Here is a 15,600-nt window from a genome sequence, read left to right on the forward strand (position 1 = left end):
AATAACCCGATGGTCACTCTGTCTGAGCTTCAGCGTTCTTCTCTGGAGAGAGGAGCCACTCCATGCCTGGAATTTGCCAAAAGGCATCTGAAGGACTCTCAGACCATAAGAAACAAAAGTCTCTGGCCTGAAGAGACTAAAATTGAACTCTTTGTGGAGTGAATGCCAGGCATTACAATTGGAGAAAACCAGGCACCACTCATCACCCGGCTAATACCATCCCTACAGTGAAGCATGGTGGTGGCAGCATCATGATGTGGGGATGTTTTTCAGCAGCAGGAACTGGAAGACCAGTTGGGATAGAGGGAAAGATGAATGCAGCAATGTACAGAGACATCCTGAATGAAAACCTGCATTAGCCAGAGCCCAGACCTAAATCCTATTGAACATCTCTGGAGAGGTCTGAAAATGGCTGTACACCGTCGCTTCCCATCCAACCTGATGGAGCTTGAGAGGTACTGCAAAGAAGATTGGGCAAAAATTCCCAAAGACAGGTGTGCCAAGCTTGTGGCATCATATTCAAAGACTTGAGGCTGTAATTGCTGCCAAAGGTACATAGACAAAGTATTGAGCAAAGGCTATAAATACTTGTACTGTACATGTGATTCTTCAGCTTTTTCCACATTGTCATTATGGGGAATTGTGTGTAGAATTGAGAAAATAAATGAATTTAATCCATTTTGGAATAAGGCTGAAACATAACAAAATGTGAAAAAATAAAGCACTATGACTTTCCAGATGCACTGCATGTAGGTTACATTTAATAACTCTTTTTACGTGTAAATGTTTAAGCAAACGATAACTTTGAACACTCAGATAGTAAAAAAGTGACCGACTTTAGTTGTGTTTCCAAGTTGTGGAATGCTTAAATAGTAGAGAGCATTTGATGAGGAGCTAACGTGGATGCTTATGTCATAAGAAAACATTGATCCACATCAGTGGTGTAAAGTAACAAATACTCAAATTATCGTAATTGGTAGTTTTTCTCAGGAATTGTACTTTACTAAGTACTTTAAACTTTTTTTTTTTACTTTACTAAGGTTAAAAATGTGTACTTTTGCTGTATCTGTACTTTTACTCCACTATTTTCCTTCCACCTGCAGTCACTACTTTATTTTTGCTTGCCTGTGGAGATTGGCTAAGTAGAAAAAAGTCCTGTAATTCGTACAATTAATTTGCACTCATAAATGTTACTATTTTATATGTAAAAATTAACACAGGGTATGTTTACATGGACACCAACAATCCGATTTTAATATGATTAAGACAACACTCCGATTAAGAGTCTACCATGAACACAGCAATTTTTGATTAATTTAATCCAATTAAGGTCATAATCAAACTAAACAAGAATCAAATTAAGACATGTGGAGTATGCCGATTTTAGTCACATTATTGAAGTGCAGTACAGACATGTAAACACCGCAATCAAACTATTACCATCATGTAGGATTTTTTTTAAGATCTCGTTTGTCATGGGGGCCATGCATAAAATGTTCATGAATGAAAGTGAAAACGGCCAACTGCAGTTCAAGTCGACAAATTAAAAATGAAACACCTGAAATTACATGAAACTCCAGAGGAAATTTGGATAGTGTGGTGACACAATGGCATTAATCGAATTATGTACTATAACATATAAAACAGGATCATGAAAGAAATATTCAAAAAGCAACTCAGGTAAACAGTTTAATCATATTAATGTCTTATTCAGATTAAGGCAAATAATTCCATTACTGATGTCTATGTAAACATAGTAACTGACCAAGTTTAATAAGATAAATAGTTTTTCACCCAAAAATTTAAGTTCTATCCATCTTTGTTGTATACAACCTTTTTTCTGTCAGAACACAAATCACAGAGGTTTTCAACTTTATCCTTGCTCTTCCATGCTGTATAATGAGGAGCACAGATACATCGTCTATAACAGCACTACTATATAAAAATAAGAAGAGTAAATTTAGATCTCATGCCATCTTTCCCTTTTAATAAAGCATTAACAAAACTTTGAAGATGATGAATTTACGCCAACAAATGCCAATGCCTGAAAATGAATGCGCTAAATCTTACCGATTTTACAACACAGCAGATTGATGTTGCACAGAGCGAAATCTGAAGCTAAATGATCTCTTAAACAGCAGTTGCAGTCACCGGTCAACACAATTTAATTAGCTACAGGGGAAACAGCTGTTTAACATTAGCAACCACTGCTTTTGGTGAGTAATGGCAAAATTAGTACATTTTCCCCACCGCAATTATTTGATATGCTGAGGTTGACAGGTGTGCTATAATGGAGTTTCACATTTGTATGTTTCAAAGGCTCCCTCCACAATAGCAGTTGCCATAGTAACTTATTAAGATCCACTCCAGAGCGATGTCCTGACCTAACTAGATCCAGAAATTTGAAGTAGAACATCATAGATGGAGGAAAATAAAAAAGAATTAAAGAAAGTCTATTTTCAGGTGCTATTTTGAAAATGCATTCGCGCAAATAAATGGTTTATTAGGAATTATTATATTGTAAAACACAAACCTGCCTATCAGTATGTTTATTGCTAGCAGAAAAAAAACTAAATAAAGATTGATAAAGTGTTGTTTTTGAAGAATTGCTGTAATAAAATGATAGAGCGTTGCTTTACAGCATACAGTAATACTGCTTCAGGGAGTTACATAAAAGTCTACAGGGACAAGTTCTGTAGGGAGAGGAGGACAGTAATTAAATTAGAAAATATAAAAGAAATGGCCCAGATTTAGCCGCTTTACCTCACAGTTTAGCTCAGGGGACAGGAGGGATCTTCCTTTGTTTCATTCTTCCTTATAGCAGCTATTTCACCTCTTTTGTAATTTCTCTCCCCCTCTTCAGGAGGAAAAACAGCACAAGGTAAGAGAAGAAAGTAGGTCGGTGGCTGTGAATTGATTGATGTGGTGTGGCTTAAGTCTGGTTTTCATACAGCCACTTAAATCCCCCTCATCATTCTTCATTCTAGCAGAGACTTTCTAAACATTTATATTCGGTTATGCAATTAAAATGTACAGCACATTTGGCTACATCAGTAGAAAGAGGCTTCAGTGATTGTGTAGACCATCGTCACAAAACGTCTGCGCAATATGTACAGATGAGTGTGTGGGTTTCCATGTCAGCATTTTAGTACCCGTCTGATTATTATTTTTTCTCTCAGGTACACTTGGCCTCCATGTCGTAAAGCTGCAGTAATTCACTCATGATGGTCTCAATTTGAGCCTTGGTGATGTCTGCACAAACAACCTGCAAAATGAAGCACAAAACGTCAATGCGGAGCCCAGAGTTTAGCCCACCTGCATGCTATTTCTGAGATGACTTCTGAATATTAGTTTTGAGGCAATTAATAATAGAATCTAGTCACATTTAGATGTGTTCATTTTGAAAGTCCGTAAAACAGCTGCCAGGGTTTCAGACTGCATCTAAATGTTTAAATGCAGCTAAAAGAAAATATAGTTTCTTGGTAATATCTGATTAGAGGTTACAGTGGTGCCGCTACCAATTTGCCTGGCAACTGATGAACAGCCATTTTGGTTACAAAACATCTGAACAAAACTGTTTAAAATGCACCATGCAAACTATATTTAATCCTGCTAGAATCCTGTGAACCACAGCAAATGGCACAATAAAATTAAAAATCATGGACAAATATATAAATTATTGATTTAAAGTGGCTGATACACACATCTACACTTCAATTTTTAATACATGTATTTAAAAATATTTGGGTATTTTGAGAGCTTGAGGAAAGCGTAATTCGTGGTAAATGATGACATCGTTGCAGAAATATTGGTTAAATTGTTAATTGATACTCATAAAATTGCAGACAGATTAAATGTAATTTGAAAAGGGGTGTTTTTGTTCATTTGTATTTATATACTTCGGGCTACTTTTGCTGTAAGAAATAACACAAAAATATTGTTGCTTTTTACCATAGTAGTTTGAAATGCATATTTTACTTCTGGTTATGATATACAAATATATGATAATATGGAAGGCTAAATGTTCATTTAAAAAAATACATTTAAACTAAATTACATCCAGTTGAAGTCAGAATTATTAGCCCCCCTGAATTATTAGCCCCCCGTTTGATTTTTCCCAATTTCTGTTTAATGGAGAAAAGATTTTTTTTCTCAACACATTTTTAAATATAATAGTTTTAATAACTCATTTCTAATAACTGATTTATTTTATCTTTGCCATGATAACAGTAAATAATATTTGACTAGATATTTTTCAAGACACTTCTATACAGCTTAAAGTGACATTTAAAGGCTTAACTAGGTTAATTAGGTTAACTAAGCAGGCTAGGGTAATCAGATGGTTTGTTCTATAGACAATTGAAAAAAAATCTATAGCTTAAAGGGGCTAATAATTTTGACCATAAAATGTTTTTTTTTTTAATTAAAAACTGCTTTTATTCTAGCCGAAATAAAACAAATAAGATGTTCTCAAGAAGAAAAAATATTATCAGACATACTGTAAACATTTCCTTGCCCTGTTAACCATCATTTGGGAAATATTTTAAAGGAATAAAAAAATAAATAAAAATAAATAAATCAAAGGGGGCTAATAATTCTGACTTCAGCTGTACATTACAATTACGTTCAAATCCTGAAGCTGCTGTCAAATGAGTTATTTTAAGAGGTATAACTTTTAACATCAATATTTTTTACATGGGTGGTGCTCCCAAATTAGGTGCTTGCTCCACCATCTGTAGAATGCTCTCAAATGCTAGTCTAGAGCCCTGACCCTGGCTAAATTTTAACCTAACATTTCTAATTGAAATAGGTGACAGCAAAGGGTTCAAAATCAGAGTGAGACATGTTACATTCTATGAACATAATATAAATGTTTGTCATTTAATAAATGCTTGTCAGTAATGAGGTTAAAATCTTCCATTTTTATATTTACAGTGTGAAGAGACAACATCATACAGTACAAGTATACAGTGGAAAACAACTGCAGAAAATAATTTTGTGTCCCACAATAATTTATCAAATGAAAGCATTAACTGAAACAAAGTAATTATACATTCCTAGGACAAATATAACAAAAAAGTGAGAAAGAAAATACCTGTGTGACGAAGTTTTTAAAAATGTAAACTGTACATTACTTTTATATTTTTAATCGTTAATTTATTTTTTATTTATCGAGTAAGCCAACTAGAAATAACGTAATATCACTTGATCATTTGACCTATTTATTAGCTTGACCTCACCTTATAACATATTTGAGTCCATGTTGACCCAGAAAAGATCATTTAAAATATTTACTTTTAATTTTATTTTATATAGATACATTTCTATCTTTTGTTTAATGCATTTTATACTCATCATTTTGGACCCAGGTATGCATGAAGGTATCAGTCAATCAATCAATCAAACAAACAAACAAACAAACAAAAATATGTAACATTTTGCTTTTCCTTTGCCTTACCTATTGACAAATTACAGCAGCTTCAAAATAACACTTTTTCACCCAAAAGTAAAGATCTAGGCAAATACAATAAAGTTATAAATCAAAGCAATATAATTATTCATTCATTTTCCTTCAGCTTAGTCCCTGATTTATCAGGGGTCACCACAGCAGAATGAACCGCCAACTATGTTTTACACAGCAGATGCCTTTTCAGCTGCAACCCAGTAGTGGGAAACACCCAAACACCAGAGCACGGTGAGAACATGTAAACACCACAAAGAAATGCCATCTGGCCAAGTTGGGACTCGAACCAGCGACCTTCTTGCTGTAACGCAACAGTGACTACTTCCAAGTAACCATGCCGCCAGTGCAATTAAATTAATTAAAATTAAGTGTAATTCTCAGATTACAGGTTCTTATAGACTTAATAAAATGATTAAGTCAAATAAAACCTCTTATCAATATTGAAAAAAGTTCATTTATTGTAGTTTTTTGTGCGCAATTAATTTTGATGAATAAAAAAAGTTAGTTGACCAAAATAATACAGTAAATACAATGTAATGCAAATATATTTTCACTGATTAATGGGACATTGCTAATTATATAACGTATGATTTCAGTTGAAAAATAATAAAGGTTCCTTGGGTCAAAATGCATCTTGAATGCTAAATTAATATTCAATGATCATTCACTACGAGGGTATTAGACCATTTAATACACCAATACTGATAACATTAAAAACTCATATGACCACTGAGGATAATTTTCCCAATATTGCACACAAAAATTGATATCTATTTGAACTGATCACTTTGAATCTGATTGACTTCAAATTGATTGATTTATGCAATAATCGTAATGAATTTTTCTTTTTTGGCATAAGCCTGATATACTCAGTTCCTGTTCTAAATAAAGACTCTACATGTTAGTCAGACGTTCTCTTCTTACCTAAAATATGATTATTTCCCAGAACAAAATATAATGGATACCAGGAATTATGCTGAAAGCTTCTATGAACATTTAGAAGAATTAATTGTTATTAAAGCTAGAATATAACTACTATTAAACTCTGTTCTAGGAAAATGAAGTCATTCAAGTGGCTTTAAGAGCCCTTTAAAGATTTTTTTTTTTTGGTCGTTTTTTTAAATACTACTTAGGGGTGTCACCAAGGGAACGCAACTAGTGTGCAAGACAATGCCATTTTTCTCAGACCAGGCAGCAACCGTTAGGTGCTCCTATTGCCATGGGAACAACTTCCAGCACTCTAAAGGTTACTGCAATCGTACTGCTATTGATGCTGATCCGACCCTGGCATCAGTAAGGCTCAAACTAGTCAATGTTCAGGCTTGGTGACTCAATGCAGGCACAGCAGGACATTTTATTTTTCTCCACATACAGGTGTAAAAGTCCTACCTGCCACCATTCTAGTTCTCCTCTGGGGAGCTGCACTCCATATGTCTGGGAGAGCAAGATAGAGGGCGGTGAGGGCGAGGTGTTGAGGCCGATGGCGGACACACACAGAGCCATGGTAAACTGTCTTTTAATACAGCCAGAGCTGTCTCTGCAATGGGGGTTCGAGACCAGGCATGCGGTTCAGGAGACTTCTTACGGAGAGCAGGTAGTGCAGCAGATACTGGGACACAGTGAGAAGTTTGTTAGAAGAGGTAAAACTGTTGTGAAGTAGAGTATTAACTGAAAAGAGTTAGTGAGAGTAAAGTTGCAGTGACTACAGTGCACCACACACATTGACTTTACTTGGGTGGGCCGCCCAGGTATATTAACGGCCGTACAAGTATATTTGGTGACATTTATTTTTTTATTACAACCATCCTTTTACCCTTTTTTTGTATGCGCCCAATAGCCAAACATCCGCGATCGATTAACCAGTGAAAACACATTCTCTCGCCCTACACATTTCCTACTTCTTGTTGTGTGTAGGCGAGAACTGTCAAGACTCCCATAGACAATCTCCCGAGCTCTGCAGAGACCCACAGAGACGTGCTTTTTAAGATTTAAAAATGTGTCCGGCCTGGGTTTCTAAATCTCCTAAATGTCCAGGATTCGGCTTTTGGTTTCGCTTCTAAAGTCATCGTTTGTTGGTTAATTGTATGTGTTTTTGCATTACATTTTACTTTAAACCTGTTTTACGCTCGCAGCGGACAGCGCTTGCACAGCCGCAAGAGTGAGAGAAACATTAAATAATTAATTCTTTGATCTAAGCGACTCAGATAAACTTTTCTATACACACAGAGAGGACGAAATTACATCTACTTTGGCTGCAGAATATTGTACATCGTTAAAAATGATTAATTAACTCATTTGCCTTATTTAATCTACACTTTTTTGCTTGTAATTATTATACTTTTCAGAAACTTTGTCTGTTTTCATTCCATAATGTCATTTATTCCTCATTTACTGTATATTTTTGTAATTTGATAATGGTGATATATTACATATTTATACATATCTAACATGCTTTGGTAATACTGTACAAAATGTCAGCAGCACATTTTACATTTCAGTGGTGCACATGGCTCCTGAATAGAAGAAGTAAAACAATAGTGGATTTCTTTTTATTTCAACAGTATTTTTTTACTGTAACCGTTGAAGAAAAAAAAGTGTATACAATGGTACAATTAACAAAAATATTGCTAAAAATCACTTTTTGTTGCATGTAGGCAACAATGTGCCATGGGTATAAAAGGTGTGTTTCAATCCCGCTACCACCACAAGTGTATTTCAAACCTGTGGGAAGCACTGGACTAATTTATTAAATGAGAAGAACGAAAGTAATAAACTGATAGAGTTCTGTTACTGTGGCAAAAGACAGTTTCAGTCAGTGATACTATTTTAAAACGTGTATTTTATTATTAGTGGATATTTTATTTCGTTTTTAAATGATAGTTGGGTTTTTGTGCATATGTTTAATTTTTGAGAGTATGCCATATTTGAGATCAAAAATATTTAGTTTGGTTCACTGTGTAAAACCCACAAATTTTTACTAAAATTTTGTTGCCACCTGTGGGGGAAACCAATTATCAATACAAGATTAAAAAATAATAATAATATTCATTCATTCATTTCGGCTTAATCCCTTTATTAATCAGGGGTCGCCACAGCGGAATGAACCACCAACTTATCCAGCATATGTTTTACACAGCGGATGCCCTTCCAGCTGCAACCCATCACTGGGAAACATCCATATACACTCATACACTACAGACAATTTAGCTTACCCAATTCACTATAGCACAAGTTTTTGGACTTGTGGGGAAACAGGACCACCCGGAGGAAACCCACGCGAACACGGGGAGAACATGCAAACGCCACACAGAAATGCTAACTGACCCCGCCGGGGCTCGAACCAGCGACCTTCTTGGTATGAGACGATTGTGCTACCCACTGCCACCTTGCTGCCATAATGATATTTAAATATAATAACATCTAAAATACTACTACTAACGTTTTATAATTATACCTAATAAATGAGTTAAATTTGTTTTAAGCTTGTAACTTAAATAATTCAACTACTTAAGTTGATCAATTTATTTAAAAATTCATATTTTCAGTTTTTTTTCAACAGTTTTAATTTGTAATACTACCTCTGCTTTAAAAAGTACACATGGGAAAAACACCTTTTAATAATTATTTTCACAAAAGCAGTTCTTTCTATAAAAAAAATTCACAAAAGTAGTTATTATTATTGTAAAATCATTGAAGCTCACATTCTTAAAACAATTCAAATTGTATCGTTTTGCACTCAAGACATATAATACATTAAACAGACTACAGAATACATCAGATTTTAAAAATAGCAAACAACTACAGGCATTACCTTGTGTGGATGCTCAAAGGTCACTTGAAAGTTCAGCTGTCGAAGGATGAGGAGCTCACATTGCACAATACTGTCCCTTAACTCCCAGAACTTCCCATTCAGTTCCAGTGGTTCACTATCAGGGTGAAAATACCTGGATCAAAGAAAACACACAATTGAGATAATATTCATGGACTCTGAGTCTACACTGCTACCAATAAACCTTCTGCTACCTGTGACAGACATTGATGATATCTCTGGTCCTGAGATGCTGCTCTTCCACTTTGCCTGCGAGGTAGATGGCAGACATGGCTACTAGATAAGGCTCGTAGATCTGCAAACTGGCAGACTGGAAGAACCTGTGATACAGCACACATGCAGTAGCCATGGGCACAGATCTCATGCCCAGCTTCACCCCTACACATGTGCAAAATATGAGATAAACTCAGTCAGAAGGAAGAATCCACCGAGCAGCCGCAGTATCACGATACATTTCTTAAAGTTGTTTAATATAAAAAACCTAGTCCAACATATATTTCATAAAAAATGAAAATACCCGTCTCCGTGATAAAGCGACAAACTCTGAAGTGTGTTTTGGAGTATTCCACATCTTCAGCACTTCTTCTGCCTCTCGCTTCATTGGCAGCTACAGATGTGACGCATGCGCACTCATTTTACGTCGTGCAGCAGACTGCTTCGTTTCAAAGCGCGTTTATAAGTTACATTGCTTGTATTAAATTCGTTTTAAACGTTACATGCACTTCTTTAATAGTCGTCGCTTGTACAACCGTGGGCACGTAAATTGTGATTTTTCTTCTGCGGATCGTTCGGCATTCCACTCAGAGCTTTAGTTGTCTACAGCGCCTCCGATGTCTGGGAAGAAGACATAAGTATATATTATTGGAGATGGCAGATAATTAATCAAGTCAAAAATGTTTTATTCAGCTGTATACGAGATTATTTAAAATATTGTTTTTGATACGGCGTTATTTTAAACTGCCAAATAACTTATGTGAGTCCTGTGTCCGGTCTCCTGCGGTAAAACTGTATTTTACCCCTGATATTTTGAGAGGTTGCTAGGAGACCACTGCCAACACAGCCGTGAGGAAACATGTCGACAGGTTACTCTGCAAACCAGGTGCTGAAACTGTCGTTTTTCTACTTATTTTATTGCATGTATACGGTTGAGTTAAGTTATATTTACTTATATTTAACCTTATGGTGATTGTTGCAGTTTGAAAGCGCTTTTAAGTCGCAAAAGCTCCAGAACTGGACCATCCCAAAACAATTCAAAGAGGTAAGTTAACGTTAACTCAGCCAATCTCATTGTAATGTTAAAAGCATTTAACGTTAAATTAACATGAACTGTTTATGAAAATGTCTGCAAAATATCGTATTACCTTCACGTTTCTTAAACTGTAAATGTAACGTTAACGTTACTACTTTCTTTTAAATTTCCTAACTAACGTAACATATTTACTATTTACAGTTGTTTGGAAATACTTACAGTAAGTTAAACAATAAATCAAAGTCCCATTACGGTCATATTTACAATAATGATTTACGTACATAAGAAGCATATTAAAAACAAGTAAAGTGTCTGCTATTTTGTTTCTATAAGACAATAGATAAGTAAAATAAATGTAATAGTGCTATACGCCATGACAGAAATGTTTAGCCTACATACTTCAGGGCTCATACGGTCATGGAAAACCTGGAAAAGGCATGGAATTTTGACATAGAAAAGTTTTGGAAAATCTGAAAGACCCACAAAGTTTTGGAAAGTCATGGAAAACAGATATCTGTATACTTGAATATAGGTTAGTTGTCTTTTCTAATTTTCTGTCCTTGGCCAATCACATACTGTCACAATTAGTGCGGCGTAAGCATTATCTAAATCAATTTTACATAGATATAAATATAAGCTGACACCAAATGATTTTATGAAATGCTGTAATAAATTTTAACATGTGTTGTTTGTTTTACCACGCATATTATGTAGACATTGCATGAAACATTAGGTCATGAAAATGTACTTGAAAGTCTTGGAAAAATCATGGAATTTTAGTACTAAAATGTGTATGAACCCTGATACTGAAAAATAAGAATGATTCTGACCTGCATATAAACGAAAAAAGTGGTTACACTAAATGTTAAACAGTTTTTAATCTAATGTATGATGGGTAAATATTACACTTATATAGTTAAGATGCTTAAAAATCACTTGTCTTTGACCCTTTTCCATTAATCGACACATTATACCAATTGCACTGTGGAGAGAATTACCCCAACCACTTCATATTACAAATACTTGTGCTTGGTCTATTTACTTTCTTTTTATTTTAAAGAGACCATCAGCAGCAGAAGGCTACACTACATTTATAGCCACAGACCGTGGCCACCTTCTACCTGGTGTACAAACAAAGGTTCGTTGCGAACATTTGCTTAAGCTGAATGAAATTTAAACAAATTACTGTGCTTAAAACGTTTACATTGCTATTTCTTTATTAGCATCGAAGTGCGTGGCCAGCATTCCAAGGCACATGGGATTTACCTCGTCGTATTCCTCCTGTTTCCATGAACCCCACTGCTCGCTCACAAGTGGGCCAGGACCGCCTCAGGACCTGGGGGCAGATGAAAATCACAACAAAGCAGCCTCACGAGGCCCCTGGGGACAGTCAGGCTATAAACAGAAGCTCTCATGATGTGGTGGGTATTTAATATCTCCAGCTTTCGCTCACCGGCCATGTTGTTAGGTACACGTAATGTGAATATCCTCCTTAACAACGAGCCAAAAGTGCTCTATTGGATTGCGATGTGGAGGCCATTTGAGTGTAACAAACTCATGGTCATGTTCAAGAAGATCTGACTTTTGTGATATGACCTGTTATCCCCACTGGAAGGTAAGCTGTGGCATTTAGACAGTGCTTGGTAAAGAAAATTGTCAACACCATTACATTATACCAATAAAAACCAAACAGATCATCTAAATGCTGTAACAGAAATCAAGCCGATCAGACCAGGCTTCTAATCTTCTGTTGACCAGATTGGTGAGACTAAGAATTGTAGCCTCAGTTTGCTGTTTTTAGCCGACAGGAGCATCACAGCACACATCACTGCTTTCTGCTGTTCATCTGGTTCAAGGTTTGACGTGTTGTGAATTCAGAAATGCTCCTTTACTGACCTTGGTTGTAACAAGTGGTCACTTCAGGTGCTGTTGTCTTTCTATTAACTGAACCAGTCTGGTCACTCTCCTCTGATCTCTGGCATCAACAAGGCATCTTCACCCACTTAACTTCTGATCACTGGATATTTTCTTCTTTTCAGACCATTCTCTGTCAATTTTAGAGATGTTTGTGCATGAATATGCCGAGAAATACTCAGACCAGCTTGTGTGACACCTATACATTTAAAAGTCCCTTAAAAGTGTTAGTTCACCGAAATTTAAATTCTGCTATGGATTACTCACCATCATGTTCTTCTAACCATCTGACACCTTCTCTTCATTTTCCTAACACAAATCGAATCTAAGAGCTTCCTCATCCTCCACAGACATCAACAGACCAGAAACATTCAAAGTCCAGAAAAAACATAAATCAACAATCAAACCAAACCAAATCAAACCAAAACATAATCAAAACATGCGACTTCAGTGGCTCAACTCTAGTATACGAAACTCCATGAACACTTTTGTGTGCCAAAAAAAACCCTATAAAATTACATTATGATTGCCTGTCTTATCTTACTTATCGGGTCATCAGGTTGTGACACTTGATTGCTTCTTTTAACTCTAATGGCAATATGTTGTACTGCTCATAGTAAGCACATTCAGGCAGCAGGAGGAGGAGTATACAATGGTAAACAGAGTAGTTTTTACAGTTTTTGCCGCACAAAGTGTTCTTGGAGCGTCATATGATTACAGTTGAACCACTGAATTGAGAAGTGAGTGACGTTTTTGATTCTTTTTCTGAACTTTAAATGTTTTGTGTCCATTGCTGTCTGTGGAGGATAATGAGGCTCTCAGATTTATTGTAAAATATCCTATTTTGTGTTCTGAAAAATAAACTCGGGGTATCGGAACAATATTTTAGAAAAAAATACCTTTTTGGTCTTATTTGTTTCCTAACCAACAAACATATTTGGTTGTCACCCTTATCTGACCCTTAGCTTTTCTTCCCCATACTGATGCTCAGTTGAAGCAGATCATCCTGAGTTGCTGCCATGTAATTGGCTGAATAGATACTGAGTCTAAAGATGCAGTTGAACAGTTCAGGGCTCGCAAAATCTGGTAGCCCAAAGTCCTGTGGCTATTGTTTTTTCAGTCAGACTACCAAAATTTATCTAAACCCACTGGGCATGGTGTATATAGATTTTGGTAGTGTGATAGTAAAAACAATAGCCCCGGGACTTCATGCTACCAGATTTTGCGAGGCCTGCAATTGTACCTACTAAAGTGGCCAGCTAGCATGACTTAGTGTTGCAAAAAAGAAAGAAAAAAAAAATGTAACTTTTTTTTTTTAAACAATTCTAACCAATCAATATTCTCACAGGAATTTTTAATTTTTTTTTCTTAAACATTTTAAGATCAAAATTATTAGCCCCTTTAAGGTATATACTATTTGATAGTCTACAGAACAAACTATCGTTATACAATAACTTGCCTAATTACCTTAACCTGCCTAGTTAACCTAATTAACCTCGTTAAGCCTTTAAATATCACTTTAAGCTGTATAGAAGCGTCTTGAAAAATATCTAGTCAAATATTAATCACTGTCATCATGGCAAAGATAAAATAAATCAGTTATTAGAAATGAGTTATTAAAACTATTATGTTTAGAAATGTGCTGAGAAAATCTTCTCTCCGTTAAACAAAAATTGGGGAAAAAATAAACAGGGGGGCTAATAATGCAGGGGGTCTAATAATTCTGACTTCAACTGCATATATATATAATTTAAACAATGTAAAAATGAACAATTGTACATTTTACCTATACTTGTGGGATAATACATAATACATTCAGATAAACTTAAAAATCAACTTAATTGTCAGTCATGGAAAATAGCTGTTTAGGCAACAATTTGAGAAATTGCCCTTTTATAATCAAAATAGTAACTATATTAAATGATTATGAAATTACATATATATTAAAAAAACTTTTGAAATTGACAATTATTTACAATTTAAAGCAAATGTTTATTTAATCATGGTGGAACATTTTGATAGCACTAGTTGATGAATTTGCATGAGAACGAAGGTTTGTCTGTAAAAAAGCTGTTTTTAGTGGAGTTTCTGTCTAACTGAACTTCAATAGATCAATTGTAACATTTGATTCATTTTTTTCTTTAGAAATGTGCTTTAGAAGACATCATTACTGGTGTCCATCTTGAAACAAAACAAACCGGGGTTTAGTAATGATGAAAGTCAGAAAAACGCACTAAAAACAGCTATAGTTCATACAATTTAAAAAAGCTGTTTGAGGGTTGATATACCAGTATTTTAAAATACTACATAAAATTCAAGATAACGTTAAAACAATTTCTTCATTACAAAACATTTAAAAAATGTAACATTTGTTAATTAATTGGTAATAAAACATTTCTGAATATACAACAAAACGAAGAATGGTTGATTATATTTCGACAGTTTGTCCAAGAAAAGGGTGTTTAGATAAACTATTTTTGAATCCAAAACAATTTTTATTACATATTTATTTATTTACCCAGTTATTTTATTTAAAAAATGTATAACCTTCATTGGTAAAAATAGAGTAAAAACAAATAAAAAGTAGTTACTGTCAAAATGTAAAATATTAAAATTATAATCAAAACATTATTCCAACATTTCAGTATTCATTCATTCATTCATTCATTTTCCTTTGGCTTAGTTCCTTTATTCATCTGGGGTCGCCACAGCGGAATGAACCACCAACTATCCAGCATATGTATTACGCAGCAGATGCCCTTTCAGCTGCAACCCAGTGATGAGAAACACCCATACACTCCCACATTCACACACATACACTAAAGACAATTCAATTCAATGTCCATTCAATGTTTTGGACTGCGGGGGAAATCGGAGCATCCAGAGGAAACCCACGCCAAAACAGCAAGAATATGCAAACAGAAACACAGAAACGCCAACTGACCCAGCTGGAGCTCAAACTAGCAACCTTCTTGCTGTGAGGCGACAGTGCTAACCGAGCCACCTCGTCTCCAATTTCAGTATTATTTATAATTAATTTGACTAAAATGCAACATCCATATATGCAATAAAACCAAATTAGTTTGGTAGTTTAGACCAGTTGATCTATTCCAGCCTAAACTCATGGTGGTACTTGTACAGAAG

General features: G+C 35.1%; 2 protein-coding genes across 2 annotated transcripts; one reads left to right on the top strand and one right to left on the bottom strand.

The window, feature by feature from the left end:
* Positions 1–1,302: 1,302 nt before the first annotated feature.
* On the bottom strand, positions 1,303–9,927 carry ccnq (cyclin Q). The gene is given in 9 exon segments (XM_056449175.1): positions 1,303–3,265; positions 6,854–6,901; positions 6,903–6,971; positions 6,973–7,031; positions 7,034–7,073; positions 9,276–9,408; positions 9,488–9,671; positions 9,811–9,912; positions 9,915–9,927. Coding segments are annotated over 9 exon segments (738 nt in total). The 3' UTR covers positions 1,303–3,175.
* A 416-nt stretch (positions 9,928–10,343) lies between these two features.
* On the top strand, positions 10,344–11,975 carry cfap126 (cilia and flagella associated protein 126). The gene is made up of 4 exons (XM_056448717.1): positions 10,344–10,392; positions 10,489–10,551; positions 11,603–11,680; positions 11,766–11,975. The coding sequence occupies exons 1-4, from the start codon at positions 10,366–10,368 to the stop codon at positions 11,973–11,975; spliced, it is 378 nt and encodes a 125-aa protein (XP_056304692.1). The 5' UTR covers positions 10,344–10,365.
* The last annotated feature ends 3,625 nt before the right edge of the window (positions 11,976–15,600 follow it).

The sequence above is a fragment of the Danio aesculapii genome, chromosome 23, assembly GCF_903798145.1.
Source record: "Danio aesculapii chromosome 23, fDanAes4.1, whole genome shotgun sequence".
In the NCBI taxonomy this organism is placed as follows: Eukaryota; Metazoa; Chordata; class Actinopteri; order Cypriniformes; family Danionidae; genus Danio; species Danio aesculapii.